Source organism: Saccoglossus kowalevskii, chromosome 5 (genome assembly GCF_978046115.1).
Source record: "Saccoglossus kowalevskii chromosome 5, keSacKowa6.1, whole genome shotgun sequence".
Lineage (NCBI taxonomy): Eukaryota > Metazoa > Hemichordata > Enteropneusta > Harrimaniidae > Saccoglossus > Saccoglossus kowalevskii.
This window is the reverse complement of record NC_140645.1, coordinates 13,003,979-13,024,213: the sequence shown is the minus strand read 5'-3', so window position 1 is coordinate 13,024,213 and position 20,235 is coordinate 13,003,979. Positions and strand designations below refer to the sequence as shown.

The following is a 20,235-nucleotide window of genomic DNA, read 5'->3' as shown; positions in this document are numbered from 1 at the left end:
CATGATAGATGGAAATTCTAAACTGCAAAGAACATCTTGATGATTCACTGGAATCTTAACTCCTTGTATCCCAAAACCTTAGTCTGTAATCAGATAGTTTGACAACCCTTCCTTCTTTAGTGGAATCTAAAGCTGTTGCATCTCTGGCTCATCCATCATTATTGAATGAATGAAGTGTAATGGAATTTACTCAGTGGAATGAGAGTATAGTGAAGACATATTCTTTCCCAGATAGGGAATAGTGGTAGTCAGTCTAGTCAGCAGCTCACAGACGTTCAATTTCAGTTACCTCAAATATTTAAAAGTTCACTTAGTTTCACCTTTATGTAGTCCAACACTTTCCCTCTACTGTGTAGTGCATTGCATTCGGACACAGGTTTCCAGAGGGTTTTTACCTCTGGTATTTCTTGGATGGCGGACATGGACAGGGTTATCATAACTAGTGACAGTCCACCACATCCACGCATGTAAATAAAGCAACTCTGGCTCATCCAGAGCATTGAATGAGAATTTAACACTTTTTATGGTGATAACAGCTTATTGTCAAAACAAAGTTCACTAACTTACTGAATTAGAAATGCATGAATGAAGTGGTCGTAAAAATAACCATACAGTATACAATATTTTTTTTTCCAGAAAAAAAAACTGAAAGAGGGAGCACTGCAATTCAGCCCGCCACCAAGTGGGAGAGATAGGGTTCTCTCTACCAGGGTGTGTAGTTTTTGATAATTCTAAGTTAAAATGGAGCATTCTATGGCTTCCTTGTGGCCAGAATTACTATCAGACAGGTCAAAGTTGAAGACTGTGGCCACATGTGATCCCTGGTCAGTCAGAATTTTATGGTTGCCAGAGGATCTGTTCATCAGGGTAGGCACTGCACCCTGTTCCCTTGTATAAAAACATCCCTGCAGTAAATGCAATGCTCGTTTAGATGGGTTTGTTATAGAGCAAATACAGCCAATAAAAGGTTTTTGAAATATAACACATAAAACAAAATAAAAACGACACTCTGATCTGATTACTACCTTATAATAAAATATTTGAAGGACAATAAATAATATTCTTTCTAAGAACCCACCAAGTTTCAACACTTACAGACAAGTGACATGATCTACAATGATGTTTCTCAAGTCATCCACTATCTACTTCACAGTGAAATGTGATAGTCTATATGTGATCATATCCACATCCAATGACTTCCACATGTGAATGTAACTGACAGGAGTGTAATGTTTGTTCTACTACTTATCACTAAGGACAACAGTATAACTTGACCAAAATTTCAAGTATCAAATAGCAACAAGTCATGAAATCCATGATTGATATAGAATTAACATGAAAAATATTACCAATAAGAACCCTGATAACTAAAAATTATTTTATAAAACAATATTTAACTTGCTCTACCACAGGAATGTGTTCCTCCATTATTATACCTTGAGTGAAAAAAACCTTTGTTTGAAAGAAAAAAAAATACATGCATTATTACAAATCGAAAAAGGCTCACTTTATAAATTGTTAATATCTGTACAAACTGTTTTTTCTCCCGATCGTATACACATTGTCTGTTACGATTTGCCTGTTAATAAATAGAGATTTAAAATGGCGCATCTCGCACGGCGCATACACTACGAGTATTTTTTTATTAAGATATCTAGAGCAACATTCCAATATCATGGTATGTCTTTGGTCCACCAAGACCAAGACGAGTTGACGATACTCACCGCCTGGCTGTCTTTATCATCACCACTGCTAATGTTGCCATCCACGCATCACGCTTCCGCAAGCTAGACAATCAAGACAACGCAGACGCCCTATGGTTTCATAACAAGTTCAGCTAGTAGGCAAACATGAATACCATCAAGTTACCAACTCCATCAAACTCCTCAAGACCAAATACTGCATTAATGATGTCATAGTATCTTTAGACGAGAACGATATTTTACAATTTTCAAATGAAATTACAGTAAAGAACACTAATTTAATTTGTTAATATTGTTTTCCTTTCTTGGCTTGCGTGCCTTTGTTTCAGTCTACTTGGCTATCACTGTCTACGTATAATGACTTAATTGTTGTATATGAACCTGTTACGTAACCGTATCTGTGTCCGTTTACCTGTTTTTTGTTACTATATATTTTATTTGAGCCTTGAAATGTGTACACAAACGGATGACGTTCTTTTCTGAACTCGTTTGGCCGCTATTTACAACAAATGTTATAAGGCTTCCGTATGTCAAATCCCATTGTACTCCAGTTGTATTAGTTGCACTAGAGATTAATTCGTATTTCAATTGATTGCAACTATATAAAGTATTTAGTATCTGAAAATAGCAGGAATTCCAACATCAAGGAGTGTGAAAAGGAAAATCTGTTAGAGTTGGCCGGCCGAGGGCGCCCGACAATAAGGTCAAACAAAAACTAGCAGATGCAGATGACCTTTTACATTGATGGTGACGACGGATGTGTGTACAGTTCCAGGCGATTCTTGAAACAACCGCCTAATCACGATATGTACAAGTAGTCTGAGGTAAGTAAGTACCTGGCGTTAGGATTTGTGAAACCACACCATTGAGTGTAGATTCATGCGAATGAGTGAGAGAGTAGAGGCTTCGCCATGAGTTGATAAGCTCGTTTACTGACTGTGTACATGTATTTTATATAAACAATGGTGGACGAAACAATACTATGTAAGACCATGGAGGTAGTAAAAAAAGGTTTACTTGCATCTACTATAAGATCATGATTATGGCTCTTGGACATGAATATTCTGCGTGAAAACGAAACGTACCCACAGTAAATAGAACAGCCTAAACACAAACATTAACATAACAAAAGATGACCTTCCTGACCTTTTACTTACTATGTCAACGAAATACAGGGTCGTGTGCAGTTTGGATCATTAAAACAACAGATTTTCCACGTTCTCATCCCGGTTTTTGTACAATTTGGGTTGTAATCGGCCCATTGAAAGTACAGTTGTGAATTAAACCGGTTTTGTGGCTCATCATACGACATGTAACTCTTGATACTTGACGTTTAACAGTTTGGGGGCGGTGACGGGCACAGCGACCTCTGACCTGGATACATGTTTGATATTAACAAAGTTTTGTGACAGTATGCCTGATAAGTTTTGTTGTTGTTCTGAGGTAAGTTTGTTGGTGTGAGATCGGATGCTCGCATTTTTTATGTGACACGTACATGATATGTCTTGTCTCAGTGAAGAACTGTACACGCCGTCGCTCTGATAGAGTGGTTGGTGTACACTCGGGACAAATCTTCAACTTTCGAAATTAACTTTATCATCTTCCCTAATTCATTTATCCCGATTGAAAAACTTCAGGCACAATTCCAGAGGCCGTACCTACACACGAATTGGTGACGTTACAAAATACATGACCTTCAATCGAGGTCGTTTCCTCGGTATATACAAATTGGTATATATAAATTACAATAAAAATACTTAAAACATTACACATAAAGTGGAACAAATCACGTGACAATATAATGATAAAAACGTAATAAATCCTAGCTTAACAATTAACAGAACGATCATACAGTCAGTGGGGTCACGCCAAGGGTCACTCACTTCGTTGCAAAATGACCGTGTGGTTGAAACTGGGTCATGGCGTGACGTGCGAGGAAGTGGTCGCATATTACGGCGTAGCAAACATGGTTAATTAAAAACCTCCTAATACAAACGACATGGGTTCGAATCCCACTAGATACATACTCACCGGAACCGAAGCAATAGTTTTGGATTTCCCGTTCAGAATATTGGAACTAATCGGAATATTGAAAGTAGTTAGCAAAATGACCAACGACCAATGTCGTGGTGTGGCACACAAGCGAGCTGTCGAGATAAAACAAAATTAGCTTGAAAAGCAGTGGGTTTGAGTCCCGCTCAGAGCTACTGTAAAAAGCGTAAATGAAATAAACTGAAATCCCTCAAACCATGACAAGTGAACAAAGAACGTCGCGAAAAAATAATAAACTTCACGAAACTCCACCATGCAAAACTGAATGAATAAATAATAAAATAACTTACGTCTTAAACTGAACGATGCGCAATTTGTTCAACAGTTACCAGATCGTGACAAGATATAAACAGAAGACCCAAGTCGAGGTAAGTTTTGTTTGATATTAAAGTTTTGGCGTTCCCTATATTACGAAAACAATTCAGGCAACAGATGAATATCTTCTGTGGTGTTGTATATAATACCGTGTCTGTGGAATTGTTGATTGAAGGTTCGAATTCAGCAATTGACATTTTGTTAGAAAGTTTCACAATTAGATCAAATATCCAAAGACCCCAGTATATTTATTTCATTATTTTAACACCTTACAATGGCGGAATTTGATCAAACACGAGTTCTTTACTTCTAAATAAGTATCAAATATTTGTCGACACTTTTATTCTCTCAATTCAACAACCTTTTACAGTTGGAAATTAATTAAACGACAGGTATTTACTCACAAATACATGGCCAATATTTGTCCAAACTGTTGTTCTCCCAATTTAACAACTTGTAATGGTGGCAATTAATTAAACACGACTTGTTTAATCATTTGACATCTTTCCAACTTACCAGCAGACAGCGCAAAAGAGAGTGTCATTATTGAGCTACAATTGTTAACAGGAATTTGTCTTGGCATTAGGGTTAGGTCAGGTATGGTTAACGCAAATGGCAAACACCAAGTCGGTTCAGACTCAAGATGTACACTAACGGGGTATGGCATACATACAGTTTACACAAGAATAAAACACCGAATTGGCATTATTATTGACAATTGTGACTCAATAATGGAAATATGTAGTATATCTTTTTATATATACACACTATATGTCATGAATAAATTAGCATAATTTAAAAAAATGCATAAAGTGTAGGTACTCCTTCTGGAATTATGCCGAATTGTAATACCATATATCATCGTCGAATTCTGCGTTATCGCGTGGTATTTGAAACAGTTGGCAATTACCCAATTACCCAACCCAGTCACAACTCGGCGTACAAGAAATGTTTTACCAGCATTCGTTTAGGTTTGTGTGGCGAAAGACAATCACCCAATGACCAAAGCTCACACAAGCAATATTATGGGTATATCATTTTTTCAAAATTCAACCACTATATTTCCCTAAAAATCATATAGATGTGTGCATGGAATCATGGAAAGAAACGAGGTGCATTGCCGTGTGATAACTGTCATAAAGGTGATTGACAGGTCATACTTGTTTACAACTCTGGAAGGACAATTGGAAATCATTTCAACTAAGTATCCTGTGTGTTGCTGCTGTAATATTGTGAGACAAGTGATATAGGCTTCAATCATCATTTTGGGAGATTTATGAAGTGCTCTATGATCCTGCTATCAGCGGTGCCCTCCAGAATAACAGCGTTCCTCTGCAAGCAAGACTCCTGTATTTGTTCGTTGTTGTGTTGACTGTCATCACTTTTAACATCCTTGAACTGTGACTTATCACCAATGGACACTGCCATAGACAATCCCCTATTTTAGTGAATTTATTCATTGTATTTTTCTGTGTTTTGTTTCTTGTAATTATTTTGAGAGGTATTAAAGCCACGAAATTTAACTTGATAATTTAGAGTATGTAAATGTCATTTCTAGTACTATTGTCGTGTTTACCCCATTCTAGCAGTGACAGATCCCCCTGTCCAGTGTGAGTACTGTGGGTTCCCTCTAAATAGCAATAAGCAGGCCTTACACTGTGACATTTTGTAGTCATAAGTGGGATTGTGATTTTGATTCGGATTGTGATTGTGATTCGGATTGTGATTTTAATTCGGATTGGAATTCTAATTCAGTATTGATTCTGAATTTTGGTTCACTATCTATCTGGATTCTATTGTCAATAATCCTCTGACTAAATTAACTGTTTCATAACTGTTTAAGGCCCGGAGAACACTGTGTTGTCAAACCAGGTTGTACTGCCTGGTAGACATTAAATTAATTGTCTTATGTAATACAACTGGAACTTGAATTACACCTTTTCAGCATGGATATTGTTAACTCAAAGAGTATTTGTGAGGGTAGGGCGTGTGAGTGAGAGAAGAGTGAGAGAGAGTGTAACAATTTAAGAGAGAGAAAGAACGAGACCGCGGGAGAGAGAAGGTAAGAGAATATGAAGAAAGAGGGAAAGAGATAGTAAGAAAGCATGAACTGGCGTGTTGAGGTTGCGTGCGGAAGCTAATAGTCAAAATAAAGGTATAGAACAGAGAAATGGCCGTGTGACAATTGGGTTATGAATCTTAGTGCATTATTGACAGGCAAAGCTTTGTATGTGTTTTCCAAATCGATCACAATGTTGTAAAGGTAGCTTTGTTGAAGCGTTATGAATGAGGAAGGTTATAGAAAGATTTTGAACTGGTAGGGCAGAAGGTGGAGAGAGCATTTCGCAATTTGCAGCTAGATTAGTAGTTATTTCGACCGATGGGTTAAGTAGTCTGAAGTTGATAAGAGTTTTACATATATTATGTCTGCTTTTAATAAGGAGTCATCAATGTAACCAATATTGACATGTCCCAATTTCCTAAGTGTGACATATGCAGGCTTTAGCAATTTTGTAGCCAATCTTGGCGCACATGCCAATCCATTGGTTTGATTGTTGATTTATCCAGTAGCTTCTGGATTTAACCTTCAATGCTGGGTTACTCAGGGCCATCAGCAAAGCAAATATGAGCACGACAAACCAAATCCAAAGTATTGTCTCATCACCTGTAATTGTACTCCACATGCAATGAATGTTTTGTAGTCTGCTTGAAGATCTCTATATTGTTGACGTCTGTAGCTACGTTCTATTCCTCCTCTGAATCTTGCACCTCTCATGCCTTTAAATCGAAGGCCTTTTGTGGTTCCACGTGTACCAGTTGTGCTTCCCTGCCTTGTTCACATTCTTTAACCTACCTGATTACATCATCTCCATATGCAATGTCTGTAAATAGCACTGATGTGAAGCATAAATAAAAATAGTCAAATAATTTCTCATGCAATCTCGTCTGCATAAATTTAACAAGTAGTTTGCATGACCTAACATGATCTAGTAAGTTTTAGTGGTTTACATTCATTAAACCATGACAGTTTTCTGGTCTATTATAATTCTTAAATCATCATATTTCTCGTCCGAAATTCCTTTACGGAAAAGACCATTAATTACGTCAGCAAGGTCATCATCGACGGCCTCATCACATCTCGCTTTAATCTTTGAATAAACCAGTACATACGATAGCGACAACATCGCCGCTGTCCTCCATGTTGGCGTTGTTTTTGTTGTTATTCAAATCGGAAACTGTCTCTTTGCGCCATGAGTGCATCTATAGTGCATCTGAAGATGACTATGTAACTGGGGATGTGTGTTCGTTGTACATGACAAATTTACTTATTATATGCTTTCCATACCACAGTATTAAAGAAAATGACTTGTTTCACAAACCCACCACTTACGTACTTCCAACCCCCAGATGGTGGATGGGGATGGTTTGTGACTTGCAGTAGTCTGACAGTTCGTATGCTGTCAATGGGAGTCTTTGCACATGCCGGTGTACTCATCGTTGCACTGAAATCAACTATGGTCAACAATTCTGTCGTGGAGATTGTTTTAGTCACCTCTTTGTATTTCGTATTTTTGTTTTTCATGGGTACGTATAAAGTATATTTGTTATTTCTATCGTGGGTGATTTAGGGTAATTTCACACTCTGTCACTATAACCTGGAATTTAGTATCATAAAGACCAATCATATGGTATTTTGACAGGTCCAATTGGTATTTATTTAAATGACAGATATGGCACAAGGCCTACTATGCTTATAGGGGCTACTTTGTCAACTATTGGGTTGTTGCTGAGTTCCTTTGCTTTCAATATGTATTATCTGTACATATCATACGGGGTCATAACAGGTAGGTATTGTCAGTGTTATTGTCATCAATTATTCAATTGTTATAATATTTTAGAGAAAACCACTCTTTCTTTACTTAAATATATTGCAGTTTTTGGCAAGTGTATGAATGTATGTAACACTATATTGGTTATCTCTGCCATGTCGACAGTTAATGTGCATAGAAAAATGCATATGCAGAAGCGTTGTACCATATTCACTGCACGTTAACCATGATTCTATTTGCATTTAAATCCATCATTTCTCTCAGGTAGTATGCTCGTTTCGGTCATATAAAGTTTTAGCACCTAAGATACAAGTTTTCCAGAAGTTCAATGGGTTTACTTGTGGTTTGTAAGGGTTCTTATGCAGGTTTAACTAAATCATGGCTTTTATCTGTCTTTCCAATACATTATAGGTACTGGTCATGGATTTTTGAATGCCACGAGTTTACCGATTCTGTCAAAATACTTCGACAAATATTTTGCTACTGCAACTGGGATTGCCTGTGTTGGGACTGGCCTTGGTTTTTTTATTTTTCCACCGATGACTCAGTTTTTTGTTAGTAAATACGGTTGGCGCGGATCGTTTATAATTTTATCTGCGATCAACGCCAATACTTTTGCATGTGCTTCTGTTATGCGTTCAATCATTGTGACTAGTCAAGAACAAGAAAAGAAAAACACAGGCAAGACAAGTGATGGTCGTTTTGAAAGAATACTTCAAGGCCTTGGGTTTCGACTGTTGTGTTCAAACCATAATTTTGCTTTGATGATATTGGGCAAGTTTGCGGGAGGCATAGGATTTTTAATTTTACTCTCACTCATCATACCTTATGCAGTTGATATTGGAACTCCAGAACTGAAAGCATCATTTCTAGTTACATCAGTAGGCATCGCCAGCCTCTCAATCAGACTTGTTCAAGGATGGGTTGTGGATAAGGCCTATATTCGACCAATCTGCATTTTGCCGATCCTTATGCTTACTATGGGAATTGCGCAACTAACAATTGCTTCAACAACCATGTTGCCCGTCTTGATTGTTGCGTGTGTCTTTATTGGAGCATGTGATGGAATATACGTTCCTGTACATTATGTCTGTTTGAAAGTAATGGTAGGAGCAAGAAATTATTCTCTTGCAAATTCGATGCCATTGTTAGTAACCGGAGTTGCGGGAGTTCTAGGTTCACAGTTTGGAGGTATGATGTTTTTTTCTCTATTGAATTTAAACAAGTAAGTTCACCAATTTATTCTTTATGTTCGTTTTCCTAACTGGCATTCTCAATATAAATCTATCCTTTCTTAAAATTAAACATTTTTAATAATAACATTGAATATATTATATTTTTAAACAACGATGAGATCTCAACCCACATACTATCTTAATCTATTTTTTTCATGATGCCAATATGCTTCATGACAAATACCGACTCACATTTGAATACTCTATGACACAAGTCACGTACCTTGACCTTGATCTATATAAAAGACAACGCTTCCATGGTCTGAATATACTAGACGTGAAAACGCACACCGAGACAACGGAAACATTTGAATATTTGAAACGTAACTCTTGTCACCCTACATCAGTATTCAAAGGATTTATTAAAGGCGAAACTATTTAGTATGCTCGTACATGTAATAATGTAAACGATTTCTTACATAAACGTAATTTATTAATTGAAAAATTGCGTGAAAGAGATCACACAGATATTGATATCAATAGATACTCTTCAATTAATGAACATGACAATCGTATCTCACATTTACGTGAAACAGTGCCTGATAATGAAAGGCAGGCAATATTCACAACTACGTTCAACACGTATATACAAGGGGACAAGTACAGAATAAATGATCAGTTTCTCTGTAACATTTTTTTCAAATCCTCCCCTTATTGCATTTCGTAGAAATACTAAATTGAAAGATAAACTTACAAGTTCTACTCTACGTACTGACAAGCTCGTGAAAAACGACACACCAAACGACGAAGAATTACTCTCCATGTTAACTAAATTGTTTAATGAAAGTAATAAGTAAACGTCGAACTCTCTAAAAGGTAAATAAAACGAACGCTTCGGTCAAGTACTGTTCCGACTGATCAAGTATTCAACATAGAACCCGAAACAGCACCAGTACACTAGTGAATAATCCAATTACGGATAAATTTGAGTGCTGTATCGACATAGGCTTTCATCGTATTCAGTTTCGTATTCCAATATTGTTTCCGTGTTTACTTCTATCACACCTGAAATATTTTAACACGGAATGATACATCTGTTACGTATTTAGTCAACTAATGCAATACTGCACTTAGTCGGTGAGATGTTCGACAAGTCACCACTCCCATCGATATATATATGTAAAAGATGTTTGTTCTATTTCATTGTGGGCTTCGGCAATTTCAACAAACTTTCTTTTCAAATGTATTTCTCTATAATTCTTTTTTTATAATTTTGATCCAAATTTCCTCCAGGCTCTAGGCTTTGATCAACCTACGTGAAAATCTGGGACATAATTATGTGCGTTTGATTGATAGTGTTTAGTTTACTAATAATGTATTAAAGAATGCCTTATCATTATTATCTCTTGACAGGTTGGATATATGATTACACAGGAAGTTTTAAGATAGTATTTTATGTCTGCGCCATATGTAATCTTGTGGCGGCTTTGCTGTACTGTATCATCGCTTTCAGGGAACACAGAAAAGAATCACAAGCAGAGGAAACAATGAAAGTCGATACCTGACTCTGCAACCGGTTTGGTGGAATATCATTAGTTTGCGGTTCTACATATTGTTCATAATTTTGCTCCAAAGAAATTCATCTTCCCAGATTAGCCAAATCACAATTTGTGATTGTCCTGGGTTTTAAAGTTGTATATGTATATGTGTATAATATGAATATATTTACAGTGATTGCAGAGATTGACATTAAATCAAATGTAATTTTGCTCAACATCACATTGACTTCGGTATGTAACAATAACCAGTGCGTTCCCATTTAGCTGGTAATTGAATACATAATCATTTTACATGACGTTTCGTGTGGTACTTGACCAGTAGCATAATTATATAAACTCAATATGAACATGCTTACAAATATTCCAAGAAAAATGTGGATTATAACACGATCTAAATCCCACTTTCCTTTGCATTTAATGCTGCAACAGCAAATTTTCCTTTGATATTTATGAGCTGTCATGCAATTAGTCAATGCATGAACAGCTCTTCAATTACTGTGATTTATTTCCTGTTAATGTATGCCCTGTAGACAATAGTATCACTCCGGACTGTAGACAAGTTATGATGGGCACTCAGAAACTTCCAAATGTATTTTTTTTAACACAACTGATTTAGATGTTTTGATTACAGTTACAAATTATCTATTCACATTATTGAATACAGGATATGGTAGTTATTTTTATTATTTTGGAATATTTTAATTTAAAAAAATAGAACATTACATCACCGCAACATTTGAAATAATATTGGTCTGCATTCAGAGTATAATGTCATGTCATGTCATTATTTAAAGATTCAGTATCATGTGTGTTCATCAAATTCATGATTTTAAATGGAGACTTATAATGTTTATAATGTAAACAGACGGTGAACATTTCCAGTGTTGTTTTAATAAATAAATAAATAAATAAATAAATAAATAAATAAATAAATAAAAAAATAAATAAAAAAAATAAAAAAAATAAATAAATAAATAATAAATAAATAACAATTATGAAAAGTATCTCCAATTTAACGCGTGATGGCGCATTTTAATAAAGTGGGTGATCGCAATCCGAAAAAGCCCACAATTTTTAATTCAAATAATGCATATATGCTGTTCCATACCCACCTAACAGTAGTAACTGTCATTTACTATCTTGGAATACCATAAACATATACATTACATATACATTTTTATATTGTATTAAACATTTAATGATAAAACTCAAGTTGGCAATTAATTATTGCACATTTGTGTAGTTTATTAAAAACTCAATAGTTAGATACATTTTATATACTTAATATAAAAATGAGGAAACAAAATACGAACTTGCTTGCAATAATACGTCACAAATCAAATGGCCACTCTTTTCTGAACTCGTTTTACAGTCATTTACAATGGATTGTATATGGCTTCCGTATATCGAATCCTAACCTGGGAAGTGATTGCACACCAGTTGTCTTAGTTGGACTAGGGGTAATTTTGTAGTTCAATCGATTCTTTATAATTATTTAGTATCTGAAAATAGCAGGAATTCAAAGAGTGATCAAAGTAACATCAACTGAGGGCGCCCGACAATAAGGTCAAACAAGAACAGAGTTCAGTAACTTAGACGGTCTTTCACATTGGCGATGGCTACGGAGTGTGTACAGCTCCAGGCAATTACTGAACCAACCGTCTAATTACGATATGTACACGTAGTATAAAGTGAGTAAGTACCTGGCGTTAGTATTTGTGAAACCATACCATAGAGTGGAGTTTCATGCAAACGAATGAGTAAAGGCTCCACCATGAGTTGACAAGCCTGTTAACTCGCAGTCGGCATTGTTCGAATATTTTATGAACAATGGTGGACAAAACTATGCTATATATATATAAGGGAATAATAATGACTGACTTCTCTCAAATTACAATTAGGGCTGTATTTTCCCTTTCAACTTGGCTGTTATATATTTGCCCAGGTTTTGTATGTGAATACAGGCTCAAAATACAGATAATCTCCAGTCAGGCTTTCCGGGTTCAATCAAAGGTCGGCTATGCTTAGCTACATTTAAATCAGTCAAACCGAATTTAAAATGACAACAAGCACATACTAGTTACTTGTCTCAGTGACCTAGATTCTTTCATCGTATATAACTCTATTAAATTTCTACAAAACAGGTTACAAAATAACAATTTGCTGGAAAGATATGTATGTGAAATACTTCTGACCAAAAAAAGCATGTAAACACATAGATTTGTCCGGGCTTCTGTCAATATTGGGGAATTCAGCAATCGTATATTAGCTTTATATGTTGGTAGGCTAGTCCAGTATGTAATAGAGTACATTTTGATAACTAAAGCTTTGTGGGGAGAATGGACGGTTCGCTGTCAGTCCATTTGACCTGTGCTCCCCTCGTCATCAATCGAGCTGACGTTATTTTTGACTCATACCTCGTTGCTCTGATGTTGCTTCCTAGTCAAAAATAGTTCTTACCTTACATAAACACCAGCAAGCAAATTGCAAAGTTTCTGTTTTTAGATATTTATTCACCTTGTCATGCATCGATCGTGGCTCTGCCTTCAGTATTCCCAGAAATGCAGCCAGTTGTGTGTTTAATCAGGAGTTGCCCAAATCTACAGGTCACTGGTACCTGTCAAAAACACGACGTAATTTCAATACATTCTCACATATCACGTTTCAGATAAAACTCATATAGCAACCATATGATTTGATTGGTGGCATGAGAACTTCAATGGTCCAGGCACTCGATTCTAAGTTTTGACTTATGAAGTGGGACATCTTAGTCAGCCAGTGTAATTGTTGACGGGTGGATGACGAAGGACAATCAGCTGTATGAACAGCTTTGCTATGTCATCTTTGATGACAGTGGAGCTAAAAAGTTAACTCAAACTCTAATCCACACGTATCGTGGATTTAGCTGTAAATGTAACAGACACAGCTGTGTTTAAAACCAAAAATACTCTTATGTTTTATTGAAAATCGAAAAAGTATCAACTTGTCGGGGATGTGCATCAGAACCACGTAGTTGAATTACTGGAATACTGGAAACATGTTTACATGGTCATAACGTAACTTGCTGAAACAACAGAAGTCTTACAAGTTTACTTGTACTGTATATTGTACAAAAATCCCTATAGCTTGTCCCAAAATTATGCACCTCGCATCATGAGTTCTCTGTGGGTTAATCCACAGTTGATTAATATTGATTTATTTGTGTTATAAGAAGATTGTGTGTGTGGCGGGTGAACCCTACATCACTCGCTACATTATCAGTTCATTGAAAACGTGATTATGCACGGCTGTAATTTATCGACATCATAGAAATCCGAAATCCTACAACTGACCGTCAGTGCACCCGACTGTGCACGACTTGCTACGTTAGTGTGGTGTAAAAACGTGGTGTACACGGCTATTACCTAACTAGTTGATACCGAAGACGTTTGTGTATGATTGTGTATGCTGTATGGATAGAAGTCGTTGACAAATCCCACCTACATCCTACAAGTGTCCACCCCACTCCATGAGTTGTATTACCATAGTGCATCTGAAGATGACTATATGACTGGGGACATGTGTTCTTCGTACATAAAAATCCTTCCCTGATTTACAGTTTTGCAGAGTGGGTTTAATGTATGCTTTTTATACACACAGTAAGAAAATGACTTGTTTCACGAACCCACCACAGACGTACGCCCAACCCCCAGATGGTGGATGGGGGTGGATTGTGGTTTGTAGTAGTCTGTTAATTCGTATGCTGACATTGGGAGTCTTTGCACATACCGGTGTACTCATCGTTGCACTGCAATCAACTATGGTCAACAATTCTGTCGTGGAGATTGTTTTAGTCACCTCTTTGTATTTCGGATTTATGTTTTTCACAGGTACGTATACATTATATATGTTATTTCTATTGGAGTGATTTAGGGTAATTTTATACACTTACACCATTTACTTTTACAAATTTTTATTTTTAGTTGAATAAACCATATACTACTTCGACAGGTCCAATTGGTATTTATTTAAATGACAGATATGGCACAAGGCCTACTATGCTTATTGGCGCTACTTTATCAACTATTGGGTTGTTGCTGAGTTCCTTTGCTTTCAATATGTATTATCTGTACATATCATATGGTGCCATAACAGGTAGAGAATGTCAGTGTTATTGTCATCAATTATTCAATTGTTATAATATTTACTGAAATATGTTGCAGTTTACAGTAAGTGTATTAGTTATCAATGTCATTGCATTTCAATCCGCGATTACTGTCAATTGATGAAATTTGGTACTTCGTTTCTGACATGCAATGGTTTAGCATCTGAGATATTAATTCATGGTTTGTAACTGTTCTTATACAGATACATCATAACGTATATCTGTCTATCTATACATTCAGGTATTGGTCATGGTTTTTTGATAGCCACAAGTTTGCCGATTCTGTCGAAATACTTTGACAAACATTTTGCAACTGCAACTGGGATTGCCTGTATTGGAAGTGGCCTTGCCTTTTTTATTTTTCCTCCGATGACTCAGTTTTTTGTTAGTAAATACGGTTGGCGCGGATCGTTTATAATTTTATCTGCAATCAACGCCAATACTTTTGCATGTGCTGCTGTTATGCGTCCAATCGTTGTTACAAGTCAAGAACAAGAAAAGAAAAACACGGACAAGACATGTGATGGCCGTTTTAAAAGAATTGTTCAATGCCTTGGATTTCGACTGTTGTGTACGAACCTAAATTTTGCCTTGATAATATTGGGCATGTTTGCAGCAAACATAAGTTTTTTAATTTTACTCTCACTCACCGTTCCTTATGCAGTTGATAATGGAACCCAAGAACTGAAAGCAGCATTTCTAGTAACAGCAGTAGGTATTGCCAGCCTCTCAACCAGACTTGTTCAAGGATGGATTGTGGATAAGGCCTATATACGACCAATCTGCATTCTGCCGATCCTTATGCTTACTACGGGAATTGCGCAACTAACAATTGCATCAACAACCATGTTTCCTGTGTTGATTGCTGCGTGTGTTCTTATTGGAGCTTGTGATGGGATATACGTTCCTGTACATTATGTTTGCATGAAATTAATGGCAGGAGTAACAAATTATTCACACGCAAATTCAATGACGTTATTAGTAATCGGACTTGCGGGAGTTCTAGGTTCACAGTTTGGGGGTAAGATATGTTTTGTTTTCACTCTATCGAAATTAAACACGCTATACACTTTCTCTATTTCATTAATTTTATTCTATAATAATTTTTACCTTGCCCGTATCATCAAAGATGAAGAGCAAAGGTAAGGGGAAAATGTAAGTGAGCGTCGATGTTGTTGTCGTCGGTGTCGTCGTTGTTAATAATTGTTAATGTGTACGATAACTTGAGTAATTATACTTTGAACTGTATCAACTTAGTCACCTTATTCATCAGTATAAAATATTCCTTTAGTATGAACGACAGGTGTCCTGTGTGAAAATATCATGCAACGTTTGAGAAAAGGTTGGTCAAAATCTGATAAAGTTATTTGGCCGTTTCTACTTGACTGATTACTGGTGATAAACAATAAAAGGTTCCTGGTTCAAGAGGGAATATGCATTGCTGTATGTGTTCAATGAAGTAAATCGTTTATCCTGTAATCAATATCATTGGCAATGTATCTCCTGAATCCCATGGGAATACTACACTGGGTTTCATTCCACTCTTGGAGAGAATTGTTACACAGTGCAATACACATTTGCAAACATACCAATAAAATACAATGTTATCTTAACAGAAATCAAGATGTCAGGTATAAGCACTCTGAATAATCGAGTACAAATTATGTCTGTTTAGTCCAAAGTTATAAACCACTATATAACAGGCAAAATGTTGAATCCACATTTTGGAAGAAAATATGCACTCAAAAAAATGTAAACAGTATTTTACATACAGTTCACGTGACAATGAAATGATTGTTGTTATAACAACAAATTTCTTTGTCAAAGTAAAGAACTTAATGCTAGTTTGCATTCGATGTTGGCAATTTTATTCATGATATTGTAAAGAAATAATTAAAATATTGCTGCCATATTTTGTTATTCACTTGATGCGGTTCTCAAATTATTCCCCAAAATTTAAACATCTATTATTTTTCCCCATGCATCTAGTATGTCAAATATGTGAGTGGTGTTTTTTGGTTTTCTGGTTAATAAACAAATTTGATATATATTACTTGTACAGTATTTTGCTTGATTTCATTGGATTTTTACTTTTAATTCCTGCCCTTGCAATATATCTTCAGCATCAATAGTTCCTATAGTCAGTTGAATTTATGTACAACAAGCTTAGCCAATAGTTACTTTGCAATCCAACCGCTCGTTCTATTCATTGTTGAGTGAGGAGCCATTTACTAGTGGAAAGGATCTTTTGAATATATCAGAATTCTGATATTTATATAATTGTTTTTTGTAATTGTGAACCAAATTTCACCCAGGCCTTATGCGTTAATCAACCTACGTTAAAACCTAGGAAATAAGTTTGTGGGTTTGATTGATCATGTTTAGTTTACTAATAATGTATAAAAGAAAGCCGTATTGTTATTCTCTCTCAACAGGTTGGATATATGATAACACGGGCAGTTTTAGGATAGCATTTTATCTCTGCGCCATATGCAATCTTGTGGCGGCTTTGCTGTACTGTATTGCCGCTTTCAGGGAACACAGAAAGGAATCACAAGCAGATGAAACAATGAAAGTCGATACCTGACTCTGCAACCGGAATATCATTAGTTTGCGGTTCGACATATGAGTCATAATTTTGCTGCAAAGATATTCATATTCCCAGATTTGCAAAATCGCAATTTCAAGTTACTGTCATGGGTTTTAAAGTTGTTCTTAACATGGATAGATTTACAGTGATTACGGTGATTGACATTAAGTCAAATGTAATTTGTAGATGTTTTGATTACATTCAAATATATATATATATATATATATATATATATATATATATATATATATATATATATATATATATATATATATATATATATATATATATATATATATACAGATTATTGAACTCTCTAACGCACACAATTTACTGTGGTGCAGGGAGATCGTGGGATAGAAATTTCCGTTTTTGGTTTATATGCACTTCTATTGGAGATGTGCTTCTAATAGTGCAAATACAGAATATTATAAATGATAGTTATTTTTATTAAATATTTTATTTAAAAAAAATAAGAACATTACATCACTGCAACATTTGAAACAATTGCAGGTGCAACTAAAATCCTATGAATGACTTTTCCCATAGATAAGCAAAGGAAGTATATTTGTATTGACGTTTTATTTTATTTCTTGTCACAAATTGACCTTTCCGACACAAAATTAAGCTTTTTTCTCATACTGGCGACCCGGGTAATTGAATTTATTCTAATTAAACTTTTCTTACATTTATTCACAATTGTCTGGATGCTGTACACGAACATCATTTTAAGACAGTAAACTATTGTTGTATTTCAGTGTACATTTATTAATTGACTGAAACATTTGTGATTACTTTGTTGATTGATGGACTCTTGCCCTAGAAGAGTATCCTACAATTGTAGGTATCCTACAATATTTGTGTAATCCCTACTCTCTCCTGGTCCAAGATCATGAAAGGCTGCATACTCGTTTAAATAATCAGTATTCCACCGTGAAAATGTGCGAAGAAAATGAAACATATTCAGAGAACTGATTTTTGGTCTTTGACATTTAATATTCTGGTGGGCTCTGGTAAACATTTGATACAAATTCACTATATATTTCATATAATACCTTTGTTGCAGCGTCAAAACCCCGTGGTCACAGTATGCATACAATAAATGTGTTTGTCGATTGCGGTAAAAATATATTATCATCCATCAATCACTACGTCAAAAGTCGTTAATACTCTGTATACACCTTCTAACTGATTGGGAAAAGATTGAGAAATTGGAGAATGATTTTTTGAAGGGGAAATTATATTGACCATAGTGCATAACACGTCAATTAAATCAGTGAGTGCATAAGTAGCTAACACCACGGGATGTTGGGAAATTGTTTCTCTACGCCCTTGTAACACCCATCTACCCCGTAGAGTTTCCTACACATATTTTCTTAGTTAGAGCGGAACATGTACCATCACGTAGATGGGGCTCTACTCATATGAATCATTTAAAATATTCCCCATATTTAAATATTTAAATAAACAAATACATGCGGAAACAAAATTTAATTCTTATCACCATTAAATCAATCAATCCAAACAAATTCAGCTAAATCGAGCAGATACAATTAATGTTGATCATCTATCATCAAATAACCTCAAAATAGAGATTATGAAAAATTAGCATATTAATCGTTTGAGTGCCTCTCCATGGTTTATCCACCTGGATGATTGTTTCATACTACTCTCATAATTCTGCTTGTAAGGGGAGTACTTGTGTAGTGTGTGCTATATGCTTTATTATCATTTCAACGTTGACTGAATTAATGAAAGGGTAATATTTTATAGTTAAAATTCTGTATGTCAGTTCTGTCTGCATTATGATAAATGAATATGACCCCACCTAGTCCTAGTAATAAGGTAAATCATACAGAGAAACAGTACACGTGCAGCTGTGTAACTATGCTTGTGGGTGTAATTTAATTCTTGTGCCTAATTTATGTCAACCATCCGAATATTGCACTCGACTCGTAAATATCAAAGTTTTCAGAAATGATGCATATACTCAAAAAATTTTACAAATAAAATTAAAATTACTTGACTAAATTGTATGTACAGTCAATTTGAATATTAATCATTACCTTAAGTTGGAGATGCAGGTTTGTGGGCACTTGGGAGTGATTTTTTTTTCAAACAGTCATGATTATAGACTGTTAAAATTGTGTAGAATTGTGTATAGTGGAACATACTCAAAAGACGTTTTCAAAATATAGATGACAGGTGCAAACATTCTCTCTTTTGAATGTTTAGCAAGATTTAGCAAGGCTGTGCATAAATAATAAAAAAGAAACATGGTGAACAAAAGAAATGACGGGATCTCCATATTATGCACAATATTTAAGTTTGTACAAAACGATAATACATTTAAATTTGGAACTGTTACATCCATTTCAATTATGAGCATTAGCAAACGTCTTACTGAGTGAATTGTTATGCAAATTAGCAATTATCTCAGCTTCTTTTTAGTGCAAATCCCAGAAATAGCTCCTAGACAATTTTACCTATTATTTTAAATTTTTCACAAATGATTGACAATGTGTTTATCTTCAAAACGCCGTCGGGGCATTGTTTTTGGTTGAACCGTGTTACAACAATCGTACAGACAACTAGTCTGGGTGTTAATTTATGCATAAACTTGGAGTAGTGAAATTTGAGCTGCTGCCCTGCAAAATTGACAACTTGTAGACAGTTTTCAAGACGGAACTTTCTTCATAGTAAACAGATGTACCCGTAAACCAATTTTGACAGGAAACAGAAGCATGGTTTAGAAGAAAATTCATACAACAAGCTTTCCGAAAACATATAGTATTGTGGACAAGGGAGGTCATCTTGGTTTCCTAATTAACTGATTAAAATACCTGTCAGGTAAACTGCATTTCTAC

The 20,235-nt window shown here is 35.4% G+C and overlaps 2 protein-coding genes across 2 annotated transcripts; both read left to right on the top strand.

Moving 5' to 3' along the window:
• Positions 1 to 7,856: 7,856 nt before the first annotated feature.
• On the top strand, positions 7,857 to 10,928 carry LOC146745526 (monocarboxylate transporter 4-like). The gene is made up of 3 exons (XM_085499541.1): positions 7,857 to 7,915; positions 8,312 to 9,091; positions 10,489 to 10,928. Exons 1-3 carry the CDS (start codon positions 7,879 to 7,881, stop codon positions 10,638 to 10,640), a joined length of 969 nt encoding a protein of 322 aa, XP_085355667.1. The 5' UTR covers positions 7,857 to 7,878; the 3' UTR covers positions 10,641 to 10,928.
• Positions 10,929 to 14,280: 3,352 nt separating this feature from the next.
• LOC146745525 (monocarboxylate transporter 13-like) lies at positions 14,281 to 15,466 on the top strand. Its single transcript, XM_085498730.1, has 4 exons — positions 14,281 to 14,503; positions 14,625 to 14,768; positions 15,020 to 15,321; positions 15,443 to 15,466. The coding sequence occupies exons 1-4, from the start codon at positions 14,281 to 14,283 to the stop codon at positions 15,464 to 15,466; spliced, it is 693 nt and encodes a 230-aa protein (XP_085354856.1).
• The last annotated feature ends 4,769 nt before the right edge of the window (positions 15,467 to 20,235 follow it).